Source organism: Colossoma macropomum, unplaced genomic scaffold, assembly GCF_904425465.1.
Source record: "Colossoma macropomum unplaced genomic scaffold, Colossoma_macropomum, whole genome shotgun sequence".
NCBI lineage: Eukaryota > Metazoa > Chordata > Actinopteri > Characiformes > Serrasalmidae > Colossoma > Colossoma macropomum.
This window is the reverse complement of record NW_023494786.1, coordinates 2,320,510-2,337,085: the sequence shown is the minus strand read 5'-3', so window position 1 is coordinate 2,337,085 and position 16,576 is coordinate 2,320,510. Positions and strand designations below refer to the sequence as shown.

The window sequence follows — 16,576 nt, the reverse complement described above, 5'->3', positions numbered from 1 at the left end:
GAAACCAGACATTACTGTAAGATTAAACATTATCCGGTAGCATTTGGAAACGCATAATGCAGTTGTTTATATTGCAGCGCATTCTTTTGTGCAAAGACAGAGAATGAGCTTTTATTTTAAGATCTTCACCAGACGTGACGCGATCCTTAGTGTTTTCAAACCTCAGCCGACAAAATGATGAGATTAGTGAAACTGGATTTTACTGCCTGAGCGGCTCCTTCTCTCACTGCCAAGCCACGAGTATGTGAGATCTGCTCTGTGCTCCACATTCCACTACAGAGAGTATTGTCGCCCCCTGCCGTCTCTCTAGTTGTACTGCAGTTCCAATCTAAAGCTCTAATTTACAGGAGCATCACATAAAAAAGAACCTATAACACAATTTTAAGAGTTTAAAGATTTTAACACACAGTATTCACATGTATACATTTTACACGCAGTTGCAGAGTGACTTCGAAATTGTAACCTGTAGCATGGAGCCGTAATTATTCCCATATTGCACAGTTCATCTGTAAACTGTAAAAAAGAGGGATCCAGCCTTCTTAAAGGAATATTTTGGTCAGAAATGCTGACATTGCTAGCGGTGAAAGAGAGCGAATATCCACCAATTATTATGATGCAAATTAGGTCATGCTAAGCTAATTGATGGCCACTATTTTCCAGTCATCGTTAGCCATGTTAGCATATTTGTTTGAGCTGCTCCTCTAATAGAGCCGTAAAATTTCTGCATGAAGCAACGGCTCAATCCTGTCTTCACTGTCTTTGAGCCCTCTGAAAATGCTTACAAACCTCACTTACAAACATACTCCAGAAAGGGAAAGTGCAACTCTTACTTATTCAAACCTTTCTCTGTGTCCATCAATGTCCTGTAACCATCTTCCTTGACCTTCATGACTATGCACCTCAGTAGTAGATTGTACAAAAAAAAAAACCTAAAAGGAATAGTATAAGAAATAAATGTTTGCATAAAAGTAAAAGTTGTTGTTGTCTTTTGTAATCTCGCTATGCTACTGTACACTCACTACACTGTTGAAGAATTTCTTAAGGAAGAAATACTAAACATTGCTCTTACAAATTTTACGATTTATTTGTGTAGTTTTTACATCAATAAATTATATCACAAATAAATTTCAGGTTTATATTATTTACAGTAAAACGCAATGGAATAAAGAATCACTAATGTTGCATACAAAATGAGAGTTTACTGCCAGAGCAATGCTCATGACTTTCAACAAACCTTAAAGGAAAGTCAACACAATGTGATCAGTTGTGCTTCTTTAGTTTAACCACAGTTATGACCATCCTCACACACAAATGAAAAGCTACACAATTAGTAATATTACAAGAGTAAGCCAACTTTCAGATATTAACCCAATAGAACCTTCAAAAATACATCTCTGACAAAACATACAATGAATAAACAGTGCTATGCCCAGTATGCATTGCTGAGGCCCCCCTTCTGTTTTTTGGTGATGTATTAAGTGTTGGTCAAGATGTTAGTTTTATCATTTTGGCTATGAACTGAATTTAGTAAGAGTTCTACATTTCTACATTTGTTTTGCATAACCTTTATTCACCCAGAATGTCATTTAGGCCCCCCTGACCACAAATACTCAAAAAATAGATTGCATTTTTAACCAAAACCCAGTGATTAATACACATTACTAAGTAATGCTAATTCACAGATGTGCAAATGAAAAACACCAGTAAACATTAGGGACACAATACCAGAGATATTCCAATGAACATCCATGGCTCACATATTCTTTGGTGCAATGAATGTGCAAAAGCCACTGAATAGCAGGAGTATCAAACTGGGTTCCTCTCTGCAGAGATTAGTGTTTTTGTTCTTCTAACAATATTAATTCAACTCAAGAAGGCTTTGCTAATTAGCTGATGAGTTAAATCAGGTGTATTTAATGAGGAGGGATGATGAAGTCTACAGTGCTGTGGCTTGAAAGAAACCCAGTGTGACACCTGTAAAATAGAACATAAAATGGCACTGAAGACTCAAGTCTTACACTTCTTCGGGTTAAAAAAAGGCCATGGCAGTCTATCTGCTTAAATGGATCCCTGAGATACATAATGAAATGCACCACTTAACATGGACAAATTCAGTTATGAACAATACATTGAGTCACTTATATAACCATTCAGGTAAATCGTTGTGTCCTTATTGCGTACTGAGGGCAGTCCTGAATATTAAAAACCAGACTGCACACAATCCAGGGCAGTGATGTTATGTGCAAGCTTATCCTATGACTGACTCAATGTCCTCTTGAAGGATGCATTTCTGCTACTTTGGCTCAAGACTTCTGCTGAAAAGAACAGACCAGAAACAATCAGACTGAGTTCATGCTTCAGTCACACTGTGTAACTGTTATAAGCAAAGTTTGTGCATTTTAAAGTTTCCCAGAACCAGTTTAAGCCCCAATCTGCACATGAGCCTTAAGTCACCATGCCTAATACTAAAGTGATATTTAGGGTGAGTTGAAGCGGCATTTGTGATCTAGAACTTATCATCCAACATCAGTACCTGACCTCACTAAACCTTCACAGCAGTTTTGCAAAAAACTAGTGAACAGTTAGATGGGGTGAACCCCTGATTTTGGAAGAAACACTGGATGAGCAGGTGTCTAGAAACTTTTGGACATGTATGTTCTTATTATAAAATAACACATTGCTTTCATAATTAAATAAAGAGAGACAGGCACAAAGTTTCAATTTCAGTTTCAGTTTCAATATTTTACTTTTGTATTCTACTACAAAACATGACCATCTCAAATATTTTTGAAGGTCTTTTGACATGTGTGTTTGTGTGTGCGTGTGTATTTTGCTACAATAAGAATATTGGCTGACAATGAATAGTTTGCCCTCTGTATCCACATATTGAATGCAAATTATTTTTTTTGCTTTCTTTTTACATAACTGTATAGCTTATTATTTGTTTGTTGCAAAATGGTTGCTCTGAGATACAGTTGCATCCGAATTACAGTATCAGCATAGCAATTTGAGTAAAGAGTAGATTCTCTGAAATATTTACACAAATGTTAGTATTTCACTTCATCATATCTTCCTGAGAATTGTCTGAACATGAGCATCAATGGAAGGGATAAAACTAAGCAAACAAAAAAAAAAAAAAGATCTTTTTGTACAAAGGCCTTAACATGACCAGCGTCATTAATTTGCTAAAATTTGAATAATGCCCTAGAAGTAGTGTAGAATCTTGAATACTTCTTTATTTCACTTGTTAGATCATTTCCATATTTTGGTTTTTGCAACACGCTAAAACCTTCTGTTGTTTATTTCCAGGTTTAAATAAATAAAAAAAAAGAATTCTCTGTTCATATGAAAAAAAAATATGTTCAGTTTTTCACTGACCTCCATGACTGAGTGTACCCAGTTCAGCATCTGATCCATGTTTGTGTAAACACCGGGCCGGCCCTGTCTGGCACAGCCCACACCCCAGCTCACTACCCCAACCAGCATCCACTGCCTATCGAAATACACCAAAGGACCACCACTGTCCCCCTGTGTGTGAGTGTGAGAGAGAGAGAGAGAGAGAGATTCAAATTGTTTCATGTTTGATATATTTCTGCTCTTGATGCATCTGACTAATCTCAGAAAAGCTTTGCTCATTATCTGAAATCAAATTTGAAGCACATAAAACACAAAATGTGCAGTATGTATATTACGCTGATTTAGAGTCACAACAATCAGAATGATAATATCAACCTTACATACCAAAAACATATAAAGCTGTATATTCCATTTATTAATTTGCTATATACAATCAACCCATTATGTATGCCGTCAAAAAATGCATTATGCAGTATGTGTAATGACAACAAACTTAAATTGAATTGTATACCTGGCATGCATCCACTTTGCCATCCAGGTAGCCAGCACAAAGCATTCTGAAAGTGATGCTATTACCATAAACTACAGGATTAGAACACTGAACTTGGTCTATGAGAAGTATACTGGCTTTCTGTAAATCTGACGACAGCTTGCCTGCATGAGAGAGAGAGATACAGAGAAGAAAACTGAAAAACTTGGTAATAGCCACAGGAGACTTTTTGAAGATAAGCAATGCATGGAACAGGGACAAGTTTATAAGTTAGCATACACAAATATTAATAACAGTGAATAATAAGGAGAAGATAAGTGAAATATATGCAGAACACAGTAGGCAGTAAAAAAATGTAAATGTGATACCATTCTCCTGTAGATTGCCCCAACCAGTCACTACCAGAGGAGCTCCTCCTGTAAGGCCAAGGTTATGAGGTGGCAGACAAACTGGCTTCACTGAGGCTAATGAGAATTAACAGAAAGATTAATTTGTAAGTGCAAAACACAGTGATGATCATACAAATCACATTTCTGGAAAAGTTGGGACAGTTTGCAAAATGCAATGAAAAAAAAAAGAATGTGATTTGTTAATTCTCTTGAACCTTTATTTAACTAATTAAAAAGTATGAAAAAAGATTTCCAGTGTTTTCCCTCAAAACGTTGAGACGAGGCATGTTTACCACTGTGTTACATTACCTTTCCTTTTAATTACACTTGTGTAATCATTTGCAAACTAAAGATACTAATTGTTGCAGTTTTGGAAGTGACATTATCGCCCCTCTTGCATGACACGACTGTAGTTGCTTACCAGTCTGTGGCTGTCATTGTCTGAATCTATTCTTCATGATGTACCATACATTTTTCAACATGAGACAGATTGGGACTGCAGGAAGGCTAGTCAAGAACACAGTTTGTGTTCACGAAGCCATGCTGCTGTAGCATGTGCAGAATAAGGTCTAGCATTGTCTTGCTGAAATAACCATGTACTTCTTGGGAAAAAACATAGTTTTGATGGCAGTGTGTGACTTTCTAAAACTCCAATATACGCCTCCCCGTCAATGGTATCTTCATCCATGCACCCCCATATCATGATAGATGTTGGCTTTTGCTCCTTTCGTTGTTAAAAGTCTGGATGGTCCCTTATGCCTTTGGCACAGATAATTCGATGTCCGTTTTTTCCAAAAACAAGCTGAAAGGTGGACTCATCTGACCACAGCACACATTTCCACTGTCATTTGGACCATCTGAGATGAGCTCGGGCCCAGAGAACTCAGCAGCACTTCTGCACAGAATTGACGTATGGCTTCCTCCTTGTGAAATTGTGAGTTTCAGGTTGCATTTCTTGATGCAGCGGCAGACTTTGTTGTGACACCAGTTTTCCGAAGTACTCCTGAGCCTATGTGGCTATATTTAACATAGTAGGATGATGGTTTCTCATGCAATGCCATCTGAGGGCTCAAAGGTCATGCACATTCAACAGTGGTGTCCAGTCTTACCCTACACGGACTGAGATATGTCCAGATTCCCTGAATCTTTTTCCAGTTTTGTGTATAATAGTTGGTGAAAGACCTAAATTCTTCGCAATCTTGCCTTGAGAAATGTTCTTTTTGAACTGTTGACGATTCTCTCACAAACTTTGGCACAAAGTGGTAAAATCTTTGCTTGCAAAAGACTGGGCCTTTGGTGGATCATCCTTTTAACATCATGATACCCTTACCTGTTACCAATTCACCTGCTTATTGTGGAATGTTTCAAAAAAGGTGTAACTTGAATATTCTATAAACTTTTTTTCGGAGTGTGTGCAGACATCAAATTCATAATTTCTTTGTATTTACAAAATACAATCAAGTTGGTCAGCTAAAACATTACAAGTCATTTCTTGGTACTTTTGTCAGTTAAATACAAATTCAAGAGATTTAAAAAAAAAAAAAATCACAGATTTTTGTTTTTATTGTGTTTTACAAAATGTCCCAACTGGAAATAAGTAATTGATTGTAAATCAATGAAACTATTGCACAGCCACGATTTATGCTAGCTTTGAAATATATATATTTTTTTCTGATGTATAATGTACAATAAGAGAATTATGGAATACATATGCAAAATACCATTGAAGTATTTATTATGTGTGTATTGATGAGAACTATTTTATATAATTTTATGTAAGATTTGACATAAAACACAATAAAATCTTTTATATATAATTTTGTGGCTAATGCAACTTTTTCATACTGACTACCTTACCTCCAAAAGTGAGTGGTTTGCTGAGTTTCATCATGGCAATGTCGTAGTCATTGCGTGCTGCATTGTAGTTGTCATTCACAATAATCTTGTCCACACTGGATCCTCCCAGAGTGCTCAAGTATGTCCTGCCTGCCATCACACGCCATCTGCTCACCTCACCCATACTGCTCCAGAAGAGTAGACAATGCTAGTACCTTTGTATAACTTTATCAGCCATGCTAAAATACTCAGCGACAAATGAAAAAAAATAAATATCATGTATTAAAATGGCACTTATGAACACATACGGACCATTGATGACAACAGGCTACATGCTAAAAGAAAAACAGTTCATTATTTTTATACAGTCATATACAGAAGCTTGGGTACCCCTGGTCAAATTATATATTTTGTTGATTTCCTAAGTTAAAAGTAAGTACACATTCTCCATAGACAACACATTGCACATTTTAATGCTTAAGTACTGTTTATTTGCTGAATGTAACATATCGGGGGAATGAAACATAAAATGCGGCCTGTCCAAAACACATGGCACCTTTAATATTTTATGCTGTATTTTTTCCAATTTGTTACACTAGAAAATGAACAAAACATGTAATTTGACTCTGAAGTATTCAAACCTTTGCACAGGACAGTATTCCCATATAGGAACACAAGTGTGCGCAAGGACAAATTTGACGCAGTCACCTGGTGAAGCAGTGGGCTGCTGTGACGACCCAGTTTGGAGACACCAGGGTGCCTCCACATGTGTGCTGCCCATTCTGCTGCAGGCTGACCTGCCATGGCCAGTTCTCAATAAGTGCACTCTGTCCTCCCACTATGCGACTCTCAGGGGCCCGTGGACCACAGTCTACAAACCAGACCAAAGACAATCAAACCTTTACCCAAAAAACACCCACTGATTTTTAGCAATCAGCTACAATACTAATAGCACTTTACAACCGATTTCCAAAACAGTTGGGACACTGTACAAAATGTAAATAAAAACAGAATGCCATGATGGTCCTTAGTGGTAAGTTCTCTGTAATATGAGGGAAACAGGACTGTAAAATAAAGTGCAACTTTACAGCAACGATTTTTCTCTTCTTTGTGGTATGCAGAGTATAACCATACATAGTCTTCATAACCACACATAATGTTAAGATGACGCACAGCAATGGTAAGTGGTGTCTATGTTGCAGTGTGAAATATGAATGAATGAAGCAAAAATAATACACAGGATTAAAGCAAAAATGCAAATGTATTGTACTAAAGCAATGAACTACAATATGCAACTATCTGGATTTCAGAATTCAGGTTTGACCCGCAGGCAACATATCAAGCAACATTCCATTCTACCTGAAGATGACCATCTTAACTTACGTAAAGAAACCAGTAAACAAAAGACACAAAAATGTCCCTGTCTCAAAACCAAACCCACACCTATAACCATAGTCACCCTCAGAGAAGCAGACATGTTATACACAGAATATCAACGAACCACTGAAAAATCCAAAGGCAACGAAACCAGGGTACTCATTGCAGTACGCAAACGCAGGGACAGCGCTAATGCAAACGCTCCGTCCTTCTGTACAAACTCACCGTGCGTTCTAATGTTACTGAGGCGGTTAAAACACTCAGTACTAAAGGGGGGCGACAGAGAACAAGTCAGAGAGGGATCTACTGTTAATCCAACAGCTAAACGTGGACAAGTGACGTTAGAAGAGAGTGAGCTGCTTTACCTCTTTTGTTCGAATGGAAATACAATAATGTATCTTTATGTTTATGTAAGCCATCTATGAACGAGACTCAACTGCTCGTCTGCTATGGCAGTTGAGAAAGCATGCTGGCGGTACAAGAGCGCTTGGACAGGCTTGGCTGTCGTAGCGCTCCTTGTTCCAACGCTCAAATTGCAGCTCGCGCGAACTACGCGTGAAACCCCGTCTACGTAGCTCGAAGGGTCTGCATTTGGGTCCTTGCGTGAAGTATGTTTCGGGTCTTACTGAGTACTGTCCGATTACAGTTCACTCCAGTGCCCTACTTCCACTTTTTCCTGGTTTTCAAGCATGTCGCTGCATGTGACGTCAGCGCGGTGGGATAGATGGGAGCAGTAGTTCTCACGTTAGTTTCTATCCTGAACTCTTGTGTTTGAATCATTACTGAACTGTTTGCTTTTTGAATTTAGCAGCTTAACCGTTTGTTATATTCGTGCATATTTTGTAGATATTCTGTGTTGAATGTCTTGTTTCACTGGTTAGCTTGCATTAGTACAATATATTTCCACTTTTGCCTTAACCCTGTGTGTTGTTTTTGCCTCATTCATCCATATTCATCTACAGGTTAAAGGTAGTTACTGTGTAAGTACTACATACACAATTATACTTTATTTTACAGTTCAATTTCCATCATAATGCATAGAACATACCAAAACAATCTAGTTGAAGTTGAGATCACCTCTGTCTATCCATGTTGCATGTACATATTATCCATAGTATATGAAATATTAATTGCGTTATGAATATAAAACAATACTACGATTTATAAATTGTATTACAGAAAAATATCACATATACTATCCAAAATATTGACTTGTTTTTAAGTGTCCCCAAGCCTTTGATGGGCGGTATGTGTTCAGTGTTTTTATCTTTACATTTTACCTGAGCAGGACAGGGTGACTACTGAACCATAGCTGCATGTTTTCCTACAGGAGAGAAAAAGAAATGTGGAGTCATATACTGTGTTGCATATTTATGGTACGTGGTGGGGTCATCTCATATTCAAAAGATTAATGTATAAAATAAATTAATATAGGCCACAGTGGTATAGACTAATCACAAGGCAAGATTCAAAGCCAATAATAAAATGTCTTAACATGGAGTACAATTGCACTAATTTAGTATATAAAATAATGTAAATGGTGTATTGTTCAGACTGCAGGAAATTTAATTTAAGCATAATTACTGACTTGTTTGAGATCTGGGATTGAATTGTCTGCACACTGTACGGTGCCACAGCATAGAAAACCATCTTCAGCTCAGATGACACATCATCCAATTGGACTGTAGTGTAGGAAGGATTGCTACAGGGAAAGACCAATACAATGAGACAGAAAAAAGAGAGATAAATGGCATCAGTCAGTATTGCTTCTTTCACATATGTCTTTCTTAAGAGGGCCAATGCACTACATTTTTACATAACAATTTCCATCCTCTTTTGTCATTTTAAGGCTGTTTTTTATTGTATAATGTCTTTAAGACTGATACATGTCTATAGCCTCTGTTCTAACTGACTAACCCCTCACAAGAAATGAAATAAAGCACACCATGTTCAAAGAAAGCACCAAATTGTAAAGTTCAGACTAAAATCCTCACTCTGAGAACTCTGCTGCAGATATTTAAAACAGAAAGTTTTTGCAGCTTAGTATCCATATAAACAGTATGGTTTGGGGAGTGAATTTGGGGATTTAAACAATGCATTTTAACACAGAACAACAGAGTTAACACAGAACACAGTAGGAGGGTCTACATTTAATACACTTAAGCTTCTGGACTCAGTTTATCACTATGCCCTCATTTTTATCACTGATCATTCTTACAGTACTCATCATTGTATCCTGTATGCAAAAGTGGGATGGTCCTTTCTGCATGGAAAAAAAAAAAAATCAATGCAGGCTTTTTCATGAGGTCCTCACTGGCAGTATGTCTCCATATACCCATGTTTGCTCCATCACATCTCTGACTATGAATCTATGCCCATGAATAATGTCCCAAACTCTTTCAGTTGAGTGGATTACATTTTAAGAACCTCAACCTTTTACAGAACTTATAATAACTGATTTTATTTATTGTATATCTGTGAGCTGGAATAAACTGTAAAGCTAATTCCCAATCACTTTCACGCAATCTGTAATGATTTTTTTACTTATTTTACATTTTTATATAGGTTTCTTTAATGCGGGCTCTCCCTCAGTGTATTCTGATTTAAGTTAAAAAATTAGTTTTAAAAAAGTTTTCTATTAGATAGACCCTTTAACATTTCTGCAGTTTACAGGTGTGGGATTTCCATACTCACACTGTGTATCCTAGCTGCTGACATGCTGCCTGAGCATGTTGCTGGGTCCAGCCCTCTGCACATACACTTCCCCACTTGTTTTCGCTGGCACTATATATCTGAAGTACCGAGAGATTGGAGAACAATCGTACTGTGGAGACAGAGGGAAATATCTTGAACTTCACTGCAAGGAGTAATGATTTTGAACATTAATAGATATTTAGCAAAAGTACTATATGTAAATATATTATCTTGTATGTGTAGAGAGAAAGATAGTCCCTGAAACTAGACCCACAGGTTTTCTTTGTGCTGACACTGTATTTGTGTACTTCTTTGCAGGTGTAATTGTCAGTGTGTGCACATGTATGTTGCATTATGTCTTACTAGGAAAAGTGGAGTTGGCCATGAAGCGAGTCACACATGTAGACTCATCTTCTGCTTCTGTGCAGTCCTGTTTGCCATCGCAGGCTTGTTCCAGTGGAATGAACTTAAGTGACTTGGAGCAGAAAAAGTACTTACTTTGAATTAGTTGTTGGACTAAGCCGTGATGATGGAAGAAAAGAAGAGAAGAAAGAGCAAAGTAAATGTTATAATAAAAAAGTGTTAATCAGTATGAAAGAATCAAAACCATTTCTCTCTTTTAACACATTTGGTGACACCACAATTTAGGATATTTAATACATCTAAAATTTTAAATTTAGTAATATTCTAGTTACAAAATATCAAAGTGAAATACACAGGAACATAAATAAAACACTTTAAAACAAAAACTGTATGTTCTAAATGAAAATAACAGCAGTTACAAACAGGGGAAAATGACCAACAAAACTTCTAAGCATATGCTAGCCTAAACAAATATATGTTTTAATCAGGATTAATAGATAAAGGGAACCCAATAAAACAAACAGAAACAAGTAGCTGGTGTGAACCTGTTCAGCAGCAATTACTTTAACCAACTTTTCCTGTCATTGTTGATCCGTCCTGCACATTGAATTGGAATTTTGGTCCATACCAACTGCTTCAACTCAGTGATGCTTCTGGGCTTTCAGGTCCAACCACAACATTATTATTGGATTAAGGTTTGCACCCTCTGTTGAGCTTCAGTTCATAGACAGACTCCAATTTCTTTAGAAACTGTTGTGTAAACTCTTCCTGCCTTCCTGCATCAACAACTATTTTCCTAGATCCTCAGAAATCTCCTTTGACTAAGGCATTGTGTGCACCCACAAATGTCTGTGGTGAAGACCTGGTAGTGCAAACTCTGGTTGATGTTTTATAAAAAGGGCAGGGTCTCCTTATTTACACTTGATTGTCATCCAACTGATTCTCAACTTTCTGACCCTAATTATCCTCTGTACTGAATGGGTAATTCTAGAGTTTGACATACTTTTGCCAAAAAAGACATTTAATGTTGGATCAATTTTTACAATAAATGAACCACACTATGAAACTGTTTGTGTTATTATGGTTATCATAATCTATTATTATGGTTTAGATGAAGATCTGATCAAATTTTAGGTCAGAACTATGTAGAAATTTAGAGAATTGTGAAGCTAATTTCCTAGCACTACTGTATGATTGTGTTGATACTTAGCCTCTTACATAAGCCTAGTCTTAAGATTAATATTTATGGAAAAACTAACTACATAAAAATGTCAGGCTATGGTTGTATTTAATTTTTACCAAAAAAACAGTATAATTAAACATTAAGAATACTTACTGAAGTATGCAGCCACAGCCAGGATGGCCAGAATGACCACTACACAGAGGACGGTGATCACCCTTTTCCATGTTGCCCGAGTATCCCTCTGTGGCGTTGTGGCAGACATGGGCTTTCTGTGCCTGCCAGGCCTAACCACAACTGGGGGTGGGGGGGGAGGGGGTGGAGAGAGAGAGAGAGAGAGAGAGAGAGAGAGAGAGAGAGAGAGAGAGAGAGAGAGAGAGAGAGAGAGAGAGTGTTAGTGAATCAAGTCATATCGACCCCTCTCTATATACACAGATTTTACAGAAAGATGGAGTCTAGAGATAGAGAAACAAACACTTCACATGCTTTTAAGAAAAAAAAAAAGAGAGAGTCAGACTTTACCTTGAGGTTTTGGGTTTAAGGGTGTTTGGCTCTCTTCAGCAATCTGGGTATCAGTCTGTATATGAGAACAATGGAACTTAATTATTTCCTTATTTTCTTCATGTAAAATAAGATTTCTAGTAAAGCTCCCGCAGCCTAACTGAACCAAAGTGAGTTCAGTTCAGTGAAGCTACAATCAGGGATTCAAAAAAATAACTGTAATTGCATCAGTTAAATTTAAAAACACAGGAAGCGTGGTCTGGGTGCATGCTAAGTAGTGAAACTCACACATGAGAAAAAAAGCATAAAAGATTACATTTAAAGGAATTAAAATGGCTGTTTGTATTGTTGGTCATTAGTAAAAAATAAATAAGATAAAAGTACATCTGATCTGGCTGACCATGGGATATAATATTGTGGCGTCAGAGCACACTTTGGTTCCCATGATGCTTAGCTCATGTTTGGCCAGGCTGTATTTAGCTCTTAGGATAGTAAGTGAAGGTTTTTGTTTGCATTATCCAGTACGTCATGTTAACGTCTACAGGTAATGTGAACGCTGGAGCAGATCAGGTAGGTACTGTGTTTGTGAGTGTTAGCTACTGTCATCCAGGTTTGGGTGATTCACAACCCCTCGGCAGGATTCTATCAATAGGTTTTAAAAGGCAGGTTCCCCTGTACTTGAAATATTAGGGATTTTTCTCTATTGTACTTTGGAAGCCTAGTCAGTTCAAAATAAATCTTTGGCATGAGCTTTTTAGCCTCACTCTAGAACAATTATGCTTATCAAATAAGCCGTTACATCATTTAAAACTCAGTATATTACATGAAATCACATTTACACTATACTCTCTGTGTATACTACAAATGCACTATGGCTGCAAACTATAATTGATTAAACAGTCCATTTTTGCTTTGATTCATCCATTAATCGGGACAAGAAAAAATGCGGTCAATAGTCTGGCAATAAATATTTCAGGTCATGAACAATTTTTCCTTCAGCAAACTAAAAATACAGTGATTACTCATCTTTATGCACAAGGCTTTTTCAAACATAAAACATCCACTCTATTTCCTAAATCATACTTTTATCAAGATCAACAATGCCACGATATGCTTTCTTCTGCGCTGCCGTCACAAATGCTATTTCACTCAGTGCGAAAGGTGCAGAAACTAAAACAACACATGAACAAATCTTACATTCAGTCCAGGTGCCACTATGGACGCAGTTTGATGCTACAGAAATTCTGCACTCCTATTCAAATGATTTCTCCTCCAATAACAAAGCATTGATAAATTAGTTAGTTTCTCTATAATCAAACCTGATTACCTAGTTAGCACTTAGAAACCGCTGCGTTATCTGCCATGTCAGACACGTTGGATAAAAACGGATGCTTTCAAAGAGTTTTCAAAGCAGCATTACGCGAGAATTGGTATTTTTGTCTCTTGGGCTTTTATGGATTTTATTGCAGGAGGCAAACTTTCGAGGCTTACTTGGCGCGAGACTGACAAAGACTGACCAAACTTTGTGGCGTAAAATGAATTTATTTCTTTGCATACGAGCCTGAAATGGGACTGAGGTTATATGAATTTTGGCATCCGGAAAACTAGCTAACTAACTACAAAACCCCGTGAGACAGGAATGACTCTGGTAAGATTACAGCCTACTTTCATAAATAACATTGTCAGGGCTGTACACTCTGCTGTCAGACTTTCGTTGTTTTTCTGTTAGCTGTGAAACTGTGCATACGTTTATCTCAGCTATCGCCGACGAGTAAAAGCCAGTCCGAGATTTACTCTTGCTTGATCTCTGTTCTCCACTTTCGGCCTTTTGGTAGCCATGATGTCCACACTGGGAATACTGAGCCAGCTTTTTATAGCGAATTGAAGAGCCATAGTTTTTGGTGTGTGACGTAGTGCCGTAAAGCGTTACGCAGTTCTCGCGATAGGTTTCATCCCGTTCCTCCAAATTTACATAACCAGTATTATAGCAGGCGTTCCGGCGTGGCAATGAGAGTGACCCAGTTCTCACTATTGTAAGTCACTGTACCATCAAAATAATTTTGAAGCTGATTTTAAAGTAAAACTGTTACATAATGTTGCCTTAAAATCTCGACCATGGAGAGCAGGGAGATACTAAACCCACCTGTTGGGCGTGTATATTGCGCGAACACTCAGAGCCGACTGATTCGAATTGCCGAGTGAAACAGTCGTCAGCGTAGTGGCCTTGTTCAGACCGATTTAGCGAGCTGGAAGTTAGCTTGTTAACACTAGTAAGCGGGTTAACTTAGCACACCCTAAGGGGGTTGGGTGACCTTATTTTGTAATATTGTGAGATTCAGGTTTTCATTTTGTGGAATTTTGCGGACAGCCGTGGCCTCAAATATTAATAAAGTTGTTCAAAAGGAGACTTTTGTCTGTTCTCTGCAAACCTGGCTAACGTTACTTGCTCCGTGTAATGTCGATGCTTACAAGATAACGTTAGCCAACGTGGGCGAGGTAGCTAGTAGCTAACTAGGTTAGCTAACGTTACTGGTGTCGTTTGTTTACAACTTTACAGCAAGAAAATATAGCTACCTAATGAACTAATAAACTCTTCACCGGTAACACTTTTAAGAATTTAAAGGTAAGACTGAATGCTGTCCTCTTAGTAAAGTTGCTATAATTAAGGCTTTTAATGTTTCATCAATTAAATAAGCAGCCTCAACAGGAGAGGGGGTTCAGTCCCGAAGTGGCAACTCCGCCGTCCGGAAATGGCACGTACTGGCATGTGCCACTTAGCGAATGGCACCTGCCACCGATAACTGGTAACGAGCGCCAATGACACCTGCCACACAGAAACGGCGTGTGCCTCTCAAAACAGGCACATACCAACAGCTCCTGTGAGAAAAGCAAAGACTCTGGACAGCGGCTACTCGGCTAACTAGCAGCACATCATAGCTCCACCATCGGCCATCAGAACCTGGGAAAAGTCATGAAGGAATATTGACCTAAAGACTCTGTGCAGATAGTCTGTCATTTTGTTAGTTCACTGGTTGTGCTGTTGGATGAACGATTCTAAGCGAAATGAGCCGCTTTAGCCGAAGGCTATGCAACAATAGCAGTAATGCTATCTTGAATATAGACTCTTTGCGGGCTTTTGTTGTGGCACGGAGAGCTGAAGAAAGCAGCTCGTGTTACAGATGTACTCAAACTAATTACTGAATTCATTGTGGTGTTATTCATGCTAAATCTAAAGTATGTATAGACTATTTATCGGCGTATTTATTAAACAGGACAAGAGGAACGCAGGCTTGTGTTCTTGGTTTTAATGTTATTTATTATTTTTTCAGGAGTGGCACTAGCCATTTACTGAGGGTAAAGGCACTGGCATGTGCCGCTCAGGAGTGGCACTAGCCTTTTACTGCTGGCCAGCATTTTGCTGGGTAGTGGGGGAGATAATTATATTTACATGTTACCAAGTGCTAAGTTTTGAAAATACCGTCTTATGCTGTTCATAAGGGAGTCAGTAGTGGAAACTATCACATAACGTGACAAAAAATTAATTGATTGCCCCCTTGATCTATATTCATCCGTACTGTCAAGAGCTCTCAACGTTACATCAGTTAAAGTGGGGATAACTTAATGTTTTAAACACACAGGGGTTTATACTGAACTGTCACAGGGGTGGTACCCTCAAGGTACGCCTTGAGTACCTTTTATTTGCGGAGCATAATCTATTGCAACTGTATTGACTGAACATACCCAGTCTTGTCTCCATGCTTTTTTTATTTTATTGTTCTGTTTTAGATTATGCAAATGAACAAATGTATAACCTTTACCTGGGAAAAGCATATTTAAGGTACACAATTGGTTAAATTTACATTGTACCTTAAAAAATGTACCAGTACAGTTCCTTTTATTTTACATTGCACGTGCTTTAAGATTACTCACATAATTCAAACTTTAAATACCCCATAAACCATGAGAACAACACTGTACAATACTTGCAAATGTGGCGAGGTAGCTTTGTAACTATAAATGTTACACAATAGCTCAGGAACTCCAAAATTAGTAACAGGAACACATTCCCAAGAATTACTGAATACATTTGTTGACCAATATTGCTTACGTTTGAGATCAAACTTTGAACTGGTACATTTACCTGTGTGATGTAGGCTAATCAAGAACTATTTTCAAACCTTAGAACTTTGTCCACTGTGTGATAAGCAGCTAGTACTGCTACTGATTGCCACTCCTGAGTGGCACATGCCAATCGCTTTCGCCTCAGTAAATGGCTAGTGCCACTCCTGAGTGGCACATGCCAGTGCCTTTACCCTCAGTAAATGGCTAGTGCCACTCCTGAGTGGCACATGCCAGTGTCTTTACCCTCAGTAAATGGCTAGTGCCACT

At 38.0% G+C, this 16,576-nt stretch overlaps 1 protein-coding gene across 4 annotated transcripts in view; it reads right to left on the bottom strand.

Annotated features, from left to right (window-relative positions):
- Positions 1 to 1,063: 1,063 nt before the first annotated feature.
- tmprss4a (transmembrane serine protease 4a) overlaps positions 1,064 to 16,576 on the bottom strand; it is a 30,366-nt gene continuing 14,853 nt past the window's right edge. For 3 of the 4 annotated variants that reach the window (XM_036557597.1, XM_036557573.1, XM_036557586.1), the window contains 12 exons: positions 12,209 to 12,263; positions 11,843 to 11,983; positions 10,507 to 10,659; positions 10,144 to 10,273; positions 9,038 to 9,151; positions 8,730 to 8,773; positions 6,781 to 6,943; positions 6,094 to 6,257; positions 4,216 to 4,311; positions 3,869 to 4,011; positions 3,379 to 3,528; positions 1,064 to 2,315 (listed from right to left, as the gene is read on the bottom strand). In XM_036557597.1, coding sequence (XP_036413490.1) covers positions 2,304 to 2,315; positions 3,379 to 3,528; positions 3,869 to 4,011; positions 4,216 to 4,311; positions 6,094 to 6,257; positions 6,781 to 6,943; positions 8,730 to 8,773; positions 9,038 to 9,151; positions 10,144 to 10,273; positions 10,507 to 10,659; positions 11,843 to 11,951 — 1,278 coding nt within the window. In that variant the 5' untranslated portion in view covers positions 11,952 to 11,983; positions 12,209 to 12,263 and the 3' untranslated portion in view covers positions 1,064 to 2,303. The remainder of the gene's footprint in view (positions 2,316 to 3,378; positions 3,529 to 3,868; positions 4,012 to 4,215; positions 4,312 to 6,093; positions 6,258 to 6,780; positions 6,944 to 8,729; positions 8,774 to 9,037; positions 9,152 to 10,143; positions 10,274 to 10,506; positions 10,660 to 11,842; positions 11,984 to 12,208; positions 12,264 to 16,576) is intronic. The other variant, XM_036557579.1, reaches the window with a different exon arrangement.